The 10710-nt window shown below is 35.2% G+C and overlaps 1 protein-coding gene across 1 annotated transcript; it reads left to right on the forward strand.

The window, feature by feature from the left end:
* The first annotated feature begins 1180 nt into the window (after nt 1-1180).
* hoxc12a (homeobox C12a) lies at nt 1181-3204 on the forward strand. Its single transcript, XM_028796238.2, has 2 exons — nt 1181-1763; nt 2644-3204. The coding sequence occupies exons 1-2, from the start codon at nt 1181-1183 to the stop codon at nt 2880-2882; spliced, it is 822 nt and encodes a 273-aa protein (XP_028652071.1). The 3' UTR covers nt 2883-3204.
* The last annotated feature ends 7506 nt before the right edge of the window (nt 3205-10710 follow it).

Here is a 10710-nt window from a genome sequence, read left to right on the forward strand (position 1 = left end):
GGTTATGGGTTCAAGTCCCGCTACTGACTCTGTGTGACCATGAGCAAATCGCTTCACCTGCCTGTATTTCAATTGAAAAGAAAAAAAGAAATGTAATCACTTGTATCTCTCAAATGTGGATAAAAGGCGTCGGCCACATAAACAATAATAAAAAAACGTTCAAACACACTTGTTGTGCGATAATGTTGTAATTAGACAGCAATAAGAGAACAGAGACAAATTGGAACTCGGAAATTAAAACGTTTAGCGGATCTTCGAGACAAGTGAAGATGAGCAGAACGTGTGACATCAGTTCAATATGGTCGGTGATGTATTTATGTGCTCCTGAGTCTGATTCTGTCATCTGCCATGTGTTTGCCTCCACAAGTATGGCGACGACTGTATAATTATAATTCAGCCATGCATTCGATAACACGTAACGGATATCATACGCGTGTATTTTTCAAGCTGATCTCATCGTAGTGTTGAAATTTGAAGGTGGCAATCCGTAGCTTGCTTTCCACTAATCAATTTCTAAATTTTCAATTAGACGACCCTTTCAAGTTATCCTTCTGATGTGTGGGGAAGGTGTTATATAAAGAATAGAAAATGTACACTTTTTTTTTTTTTTTACATTTTCATCGTTGTAATTTCTTTACAGAGTAGAAAGCTTTCAACCTCTTGACCTAGTTACTGTAAATATGAGTGCAGCGTGGCTATTGAGTGTTAGTCTTTTTTCAAACGACGCTATAAAATAGGCGTCGGGGCTTTATGTGACATTGAATGCAACAGTAATTTGCTGAAAAATAATGAAATCTGTAAACCCCGCTAGTCCTACACAAGATAGAGGCGATTTGCGCACTAATACTGTTCAAAGACTTTTTGTCAGCTATTAAGGAAATTAAGTGCAACTTGAGACAGTGTAGTTATAAAAAATCTTTTCGTTTCTTGTGCCAAGAGCACAAAAAAAGCCAGATTCCTTTTTAATAAAATGTTTTATAGTATTTTAAAAAGCATATAAAACGTAATACAGAAGTTAATGTTTTGTTTTGTCTCAAATTGCCCTTGTGGGTGGCACTATCGCAGCGTATGTTGGTCCGGTCACGTGACAACGGGCGAACCAATCAAATCTATCTCTAGGTTTAACTATGTTTAATGTCAGATTGCGATAACGTAGAAGCTGTTGGTCAGGCCCGCGGAAATGGGCGAGCATAATCTTCTTAATCCCGGGTTTGTGGGACCTTTGGTAAACATTCACACAGGAGACACTTTTTACTTTCCTAATTTTAGGGCATCTAGCGGGCAGCTGGCAGGCCTACCATCTCTGTCATACCCGAGGAGGGACAATGTCTGCTCTCTCCCATGGACTTCTTCCGAGCCATGCAATGGATATCCTCAGTCTTACCTTAGCAACCACATGCCCATTAACCCCTCTTTTAACCGAGCTTGCGACATAAGCAGGACAGAAGACAGCAAATGTTACTACAGCGGCAGCGGACGAGACGTGTGCACCGAGAACACGAGCCTCAAGAGGGAGGAGAGAGTTAGGGACAGTGCTATGGTGCCCGAGCACGGCATCCATAATGGGATAAACAGCAACGGTACTTTCCCCAAGTATGACTACCCCAACGTCGAGAGTTTATCTCAAGATCCCCCTTCCTGTCAATCGCTAGAATCGGACTCTAGCTCGTCTCTTCTCAATGAAGGAACTAAAACATCTGGCAGTGAGATTCCAGCCATGTCTTCTCCAGCAAACCACGCAGTCGGCGTACCGGCAGGCAGTGGTGAGTACGGGTCTGAAAGAGTTGGGGCTCAAGTACTCTAAATCTATTTGTTGCAAGAACACGAAGTAAAAAGGTTTAGTGTTATTAACAAATGTCATTTATACGCCGAAGATGTGCATCAGACTGTACACATTTTACATTAAATATATATTAAAGATGGGAATGAAGTCGCGTGTACTGTACATTAAACAAGCAGCCAAATATTTCAAATTATTCGAAACACTTTGTCCATCACTGTCTTAAATATTAAAAAATATTAGGGACGCCGCAATAATAACATTTTCACTGAGCGAGTAAAGCACAAACGTGCACCATATTTGAACCGAAGTGTACGGAATGTGCAGATAAGAGTTATAGAAAAAAATGGCTATGGTTACGCAACATATTACTATGTGAAAGACAAATTACTGACATATTTGTAACGTCTTAACCAACATTTGTTAGAATTCGAACAAATTGTGTTTGTTTTGCTCAGCTAGACCCTTTGCCTGAGCAGTTTTATTTAATTGCAAATTTGCCAATCACCGCTAGGGGTCTAGGGGTATCGCTCTTAAGTGTACGAGGAACGTAATCGGGACGCAATGATTTTTTATTTTCTGTCAGCTCTGCGAATTTGCACATAGCCGCATTAACTTTTTTTTTTACATAGAAAATAGAACACGTTTATTTTCTTTCTTTCTTTCTTCTTTCTTTCTTTTCTTTCTTTCTTTCTTTCTTTCTTTCTTTCTAGATAGATAGATAGATAGATAGATAGATAGATAGATAGATAGATAGATAGATAGATAGATAGATAGATAGATAGATAGATAGATAGATAGATAGATAGTCACTTTACACGTGTGTTCCTGTCATAATCACAATTCTGACATTTTCTTCTCAGGGGCTCCTTGGTATCCAATGCACACCCGGACTCGCAAAAAACGAAAACCGTATTCCAAATTGCAATTGGCTGAACTTGAAGGTGAATTCATGATGAACGAATTTATAACACGACAACGGAGAAGGGAACTCTCGGACCGACTTAATCTAAGCGATCAGCAGGTGAAGATCTGGTTTCAGAACCGGAGGATGAAAAAGAAAAGACTGCTTATGAGGGAACAGGCACTGTCTTTTTTTTAAAACCAAAAAAGCTGAGCAGACTGCAGCATACATAAGGAAGTATATTTGAAACTTCGTGTGTATATTTAACAGCATGCTATAAGTTGACCCCATCTCCTGCACAACGTAATGAATGAGCATGTGTGAATGAACCTGGAAAAAACAACAGATGTTGAACAGGAAAAGTGTGTGTGAAAAAATCATAATGCATTTTATCATTATTATTATTTTCGAATTTCATATTTTTTACCAGTTCTCGTGAACCGAATGGAATGTATAAGTTAATATTCATGCATAAAATTGATTGTAATGGCTTGCGTAATTTCCAAAGACTGATACAATTATCATAATCTATTTTTCTTCTCTTTTTTACATTTTAAAGTCATACCTGAAAACATAAAAAAGTAGATTTAAACCGAAACATTTTACGTCCATGCTATATCGCGAAACTTGCTATGAGGCACCAGCTCAGAGTGACAGAAATGATTAATGTCGTAAATTAAATATGCTGCTGTTTTACCGTGTTTCAGGTATAGGTGTCTAAATTAATTTACGCTGTATTTGTTTACTTGTAACAGTATTTTGTTTTCCAAGTGATTAATGGCACACAGCAAAATTGTCAGTGTTAAATTATATTTGTGTATATGGAAACTCCAGGGGTTGTTTAAACACCTTAGGATGTACCACTATATTTATTTAATTTAACATTGGCGATTTTGTTCTGCGATTTTTTTTTACATCTTAAATTAACAAGTTTATTATTATTCTTATTGTTATTATTATTATCATTGGTATTATTATTATTAGTTGTTGTAGTAGTAGTTTAGTACGTACGCTTTTAAAAATAAAGATGCAAGAGTGGTTCTTCACAGTAAAGCCATATAGGGGAACCATTTTTGGTCTGCAAAAGCACCATCTATATGAAGGTTCCAGGAAGAACTTTTTATTTTGATCTGCAACAGGTTCCATAAATAGCCATGAATTAAAGATAGTAGATTTGTGAAATACCTTTAGTATTCCCGATAGAAGAAGAACTCTTGCTCTATATAGTAACGCCGGCTAAACTTAGGTTTTCTTGGTCTGCTATCCGCCTGCTATAATTAAACATTTATGTTTTTGTCCACATATTAGGAACCTTTACAAAGCCTAAAGAACCAACTTCATATGCCAACATCGTTTCTTTGGTCAACCAATGATTCTATGGAGAGCCACGCAACTCAGTAAAGTGCCATTACAGAACCGTTATTTTTAAGAATGTACTATTACTGCTACAGCAGCAGCAAAACCAACAACAATAATAACAATAGCAGTAGTAGTAGTAGTAGTAGTAGTAGTATAGCGATAACAGTAGTAGTGTTTGTTGATGTCGTTATTGTTGTTGTCATAATAATGCATTTAATACACCTGGACAGCACAAAACGAAAAAAATGCAAACTACATTACCAAAAAACTATTTTATTTTAGTATTAGTATTATTATTTAGATAAAATGACGAAAATCTAGAAATAAAAAAATTACTTAACGACTAAATATTAGAAATATGAAGAAATCTGATTCCTTAATCTCGTTTTGCAGCTGCTGCTGGGAAAGCAAACAAGCTATCGCGAGATTAAGTCCCAGACAGACGCCTTTCAGCAGTTTCGCCACGTGCAAGAACCGTTCACGGTCAATGGTGAGAGGCCGTGCAGGAGGCAAAGATTTTTCCAGGACTGTAAAATCAGAGTTTTAAAAAAAAGTCCGCTACATTCTTCTAAATCGGACACACACTACTTAAATACATTTTCGCCCTGTGCTATTACATTACTCTATATGTGTTAAAAAATGCTTAGAGAGAGCTGGAAAGCGAGTTACTTTCCAAAAGTATTATTACTGAAAGGAAGCATGCCAAATGCGTTATGTATTTTTCCAAGGAAAATATGATGCCATTGTGATTATCCCTCATACTGAGTTCTTGTTTGTATTTTATAACTTGAAGAACGCACGCGTTGGTGTTTTTTTTTTCGTGTGTGTAGCTGTCTTGAATGTGATTAAAACACTTAATAAACGTATTCATTTTATTTCAAATGCTTGCATTTTTGGAAATGCATATTTACTGAAACGTGAAAAAAAAAGATTGGGCTTAGCTTCCGCTGCTAAGCAATCGCGTCATGCAGTATATTGTTATATTTCGAAATCTTGAGTACTTTGTATTACATAGTTCTCATTTATAATCTTTTAAGATTTTTAGTAATTCAGTTTCGACATTGCACAGTTTTCCAGGTGTTTCGCTGATTTCATTTTATGTTTCAATGGTCCAATTTTTACTTTTTTTTTCATTGTCCATATTTGCAGTATTTGGAGGTTGTCGTATTCTCCTCTTACTTTATTTCTTTGTTTTTTTACGAAATATATGCACAATATTCATGTTTTGAATGTTCCGGCAACCCTATATATACTGTTAAAATCTGAATGTATCATTATTGTGTATTATTTCTGAAAATAAACGAAATATCGCAGGTTATTGTGTAACTCTTTGGTGTATATACTCGACAAACACTATCAATATGAGGTATAATTTTATTGGTGAAACACAGGGTTAATTTGTGCCTTGTGTCCTTTGAAAAACTGGCACTGATTAAGATTGCAAGGATTAAATGATTATATTTCTCTGATTTTTTTTTTAACCAAGAAGTAAACAAAAACACTGCGATTGCCATCAGTTATACAACTATAGCCCGTTCCCCCATTTTCTAAAACCGTTTTCATTGATTACAGGGTCTACTGGTAGAATCGGGCACAAGGTAATTACCAGCCATCTTGGACGGGATGTCAATGCATCGCATAATAGTCAGAACAGCATTAAGTAAGAGTACATATAAGATATGCATTTTTCATTTTGTTATACTATACCATATATGTACAGTATATATATATATATATATATATATATATATATATATATATATATATATATATATATATATATATTATATATTGCTATCTAATATTCAAAAGGCGCAATCGCGTTCAGACTTTTCATTCTGAAATAAGCTTATAACGTTAAATCCGATATTTATGCATTAATATACATATTTTTGTAGTTTATCACGTTTTACCTACCCTTAATGTTATGATTTGGAACTATAAGAAATGCAATATTTTGTAAAAATATCCATCCTGAATTGGAAAAATTATTTTTCCTCTGCAAAGGAAAAACTCGCCAACACCAACAACTACAGGCAATTAAAGAAAGAAATGCCTTTAAAGAGTCACGTTAATGAGTCAGTGAAAGTCTGAATCAGCCTATTTAGTTAAAGGAAAACAACTAAATATGAGTTACTTGTTAAAACTGTCAATATGCAAGTGATTACGTCTTAATCTGATTGAAATCGTGGAGGAAATGACTGAGTTTGTATCAGAAAGATTTTACTTTAAAGCAAATTTTCTCAACGAACACTTCATATAATCTCATAAAGTGGGAAGATCGATTAATGACACTGTCACCGATGAGTACAGTACAGCCTAAATGACTCATTCTTAAACACTTTGGAATTTCGCACGTAAGAAGAGTTGTCTGTTGAAGATTTTAAACGCTCTTTTCGAAAATTTCCTCGTGACAAATCAGTTATTATTTAAATCTTTCTAAAAAAGAGACGCAGACTACATTCGGTGTAAAGATTTTGGGATTTTATTAATTACCAAAGCTCTTTAATTTAAGGTCCTAAAAATTTAGCATGATACCTTACATCAGAAATCATCTCAACAGCCACGTTTTCGATTTATTTTCCAAGCAAAGACATACAAACCTTATGGACGGACGGACAGACAGACAGACAGAAATGCCCTAGATAGATAGATAGATAGATAGATAGATAGATAGATAGATAGATAGATAGATAGATAGATAGATAGATAGATAGATAGATAGATAGATAGATAGAAAGGCACTATATAATAGATAGATAGATAGATAGATAGATAGATAGATAGATAGATAGATAGATAGATAGATAGATAGATAGATAGATAGAAAGGCACTATATATAATAGATAGATAGATAGATAGATAGATAGATAGATAGATAGATAGATAGATAGATAGATAGATAGATAGATAGATAGATAGATAGATAGATAGATAGATAGATAGATAGATAGATAGATAGAAATAAGGTGCCAAAGTGGCTCATTTAAAGTTCTATTTTAAGTTTTAAGTTTAAGTTTAAAGACTCCTCTATAAGAAGGAAAGAACCCTTTATTTAGATCAGTTACTGATTCTATAAATAATCATAAATCGATAATAACAGATTTGTGAAATACAAAAGTGTTCCTAATTTTCAAGAACAGCTGCACACAATCACACAGGCTAAGTTCAAGTTTTCTTGATATCCTGCAATATAGCCGATACTAGACATTTCATATTTCTCTTTTGCCCGGCATATTTGGAAACCCGCGAAGCCCAAATAAAATTTTATATGTAAAGAATTCTTTACATTATGTAAAGAACCCTTGGTTCTTCTACCATACAACCCAGTTAAGTGCCATCAAAGAACCGTTCTTTTTAAATTATTGAAAACAAATGCGCCAAAGTGGTTCTTCGGAGCGATGCCATAATGAAACCATTTTTGGTTCACTGAAAGAAATATCCACGTAAAGGTTACAGAAAGAACCTTTTTATTCAGATCCGAACAGATAATAACAGATTTATAAAATGCCAATGGATTCCTGATTTTTAAAGGGCTCTCGTGGTATACAATAACACCTTCGGGGTTTCTTGAACTGTTCTTATCCTGCTTAGGTAGACATTACATTTTTCTGTTTTGTTCACATATTAAAAACGTTTTCACAGCCCAAAGAGCATATTATGTGCAATGAAACGGGTCTTTGTCAAGCAATGGTTCAATGAGGAATCACATAACTCAGTAAAGTGCCATCAAAAACAGTATTTTTAGGAGTAGATAGATAGATAGATAGATAGATAGATAGATAGATAGATAGATAGATAGATAGATAGATAGATAGATAGATAGATAGATAGATAGATAGATAGATGCACTTCAGTGATAAGGACATTACTGAGTTTTAAACGGACTTTATTACCGTTTAGAAATAAATTAATATGAAACCGAACTAAATATTTAATACGCCATATATGAAAGATAATCCGAAACCAACGAATTTTCAAAATAAGTTTAGTGCATTCTTAAGCACATGAATCAGGAAATACATCATCATCATACAGGGCACAGAAATATAACATGCAATTATGAGCGGCTGTCTGTCTATATGTGAAGGAAACACATTCCATAGTTGAGCGAACAGACGATATATCAGATATAGGCTTGTGTATGATTTATTGTCTTTTTCTCATCAACACTATAAATAAATAAACATGATGACACATCTAGTTTCAACTGTAAAATTTCCAAGCTATTAAGTAAGCCTCTGTCGACATAAAACAGGTTTGAAATTCATAGCAACATGTGATATAAAGGATAAGGTGTACAATAAAACGCGAGCAACAAACGCAGCACGAAAATATGGCAGTTCCAGATATCTGTTTAAAATTAATTGTATACTTTATGTACATATATGCTAATCGCCTGCTGTGATTTTGTTAGATTTTGGTACTTGCAATAACATATGCAGGGCAGCGCACTGCAACAAAATGCAGTGACTTGAAATGACAATAATTGCTGCGGCATGCGGACACGATGGTCACTGCATTCTTCTTCTTCTTCAACAGCATATAAGCAGTTATTGTCATTTCACCTCGCTGCATTTTCTTATTGGAAGCACTAAAATCTAAAAAAATCACAATAGGCAATTACCATATACGTATATGAACGTAAACTACATGGTATTTATTGCATTATACCTCTCACACCCAAAGTGGGACTACGCCATTCGTTACCCACTGTATCCTCCTCGCCGTGTGCGCCATGTATTCGGCCCATGTAGATTCGATCCCCCAAGTAAATTGTATACAGTGTGCCGTATTGGCGACCCCTCGGGTTTGGGTTCGTAATTGATTTCAGGGAGACGCTCCCGGCTGTCTGTGACCAAGGAAATTAAAATCAAGTTGAAAATCATGGAAGGATGGCTGTTTGCACACGATAAACACCTGAAATGGAATAAATGGATATAAGAAGTAAGAAATACAACCACAATTGCAGAAGACAAATTCGCTGTTATTTGAGCGGTCACATCGGCTGGATCCGAGAAGTCTTTAACGACCTCTTTCTTAGTACATCGTATCATGAGGTCTGGGCTCTAGTATGTTTAGTCTTTAATGAGAAAGTGATGCCTCGCTTTGCTTATCTCGCATTTGTTTGGTTTATTTTATCAGTCTACATCTGAAAGACGACAACTGTCATCATTTGTTCACCCATGAACGATCATTACGGCTTATTCTTAAAAACAAATTTATAATTCATTATGTTTTAGTGTAAGTTTCAGAATAAGTGATCTAAATACACAAATTTCAGTTGCATTTATGGATGCTGCAGAACTGTTGTTTATAGAGCTGCCATTGATGCAATTTTAATTTGATTGCTCCTAATGTAAATATGTCATATAGGTGACATATTCCTATTAATGAAACAAATTAAACCACTGCAAAATCTCAAAAAAAAAAGAAAAGCAAAACATACAAAACAATCGCAATTCCATTTTCATTTTTTTCTCTCCCTCACAGATGCACATGTTCATCAAATCTTATCGGACCCACCATACTAATTTTCATCCTAATTATGAATGTTTCAAACATGCCACAGTTAACGAGGAACCCTCAGTTGCTTAAAATGACAAGGTTTGACTCTTCAAGTGTATCTTTCACAGCTCATAACCCACACTTCTGCAGTGAGCCTTGTTGCTCTTCTTTGGATTTCTCTCTAGTGCCTGTTTTGCAACGCAGACGCCAGAATAACACCAAACATCCCACATGAGGCCTCACAAGAGTGTTGTATAGTTTAAGAATAACCGTCAACAACACAGTGCGGGTGCCAATGTGAACAAACAATTTATGAACTCTTTCTATCTCTTTCTGTGCATTGTCTGGATGTGGACGGTGATGACTTGTTTAGGACTCCTAGGTTCTTCTCATGTATTGTACTTTGATCTTTCAGGCCCCACCCCATGACCAGTGTAATAATATTTTACATCCCATGTGTAACACTTCATAATTACAGTAAATACTTTAGATTTTTTTACCTGCCATACGCAGTGCTTTCAGGAAGTATTCAGATCCTTTCATTTTAGATAGATAGATAGATAGATAGATAGATAGATAGATAGATAGATAGATAGATAGATAGATAGATAGATAGATAGATAGATAGATAGATAGATAGATAGATAGATAGATAGATAGATAGATAGATAGATACTTTATTAATCCCAATTTTGCCACATTTTGTTAGGTTTCAGCCTTATGCCAAATTCATTTAAATTCATTTTTCCTCATCAACCAAAATTCAGTACCCCAGAATGACAAAGCAAAAAAAGTATTTGAAAAATGTTTGCAGATTTATTAAAAATAAAAAAAATGGCATTTTACACTGACACAAGTATTCAGGCCCTTTCCCACAATACTTGAAGCTCCTTTGACAGCAATTCCAGCCTGGAGTCTTCTTGGGTTTGATGCCACAAGCACAGCACACCAGGATTTATGGATTATTCTGCCATTCTTCCCTGTAGATCCTCTCAGGCTCTGTAAAGTTGCATGGAGAACAAAGCTGGACAACTAATTTCAGGTCTCTTCAGATATGTTCAGGTGGGTTCAAGTCTGTGCTTTGATTGGGCCAGTCAAATACATTTCCAGAGTTGTCCTTAAGCCACTCTTGTGTTGGCTTTGGTTTGCACTAACAGT

This window comes from Erpetoichthys calabaricus, chromosome 3, assembly GCF_900747795.2.
Source record: "Erpetoichthys calabaricus chromosome 3, fErpCal1.3, whole genome shotgun sequence".
Lineage (NCBI taxonomy): Eukaryota > Metazoa > Chordata > Cladistia > Polypteriformes > Polypteridae > Erpetoichthys > Erpetoichthys calabaricus.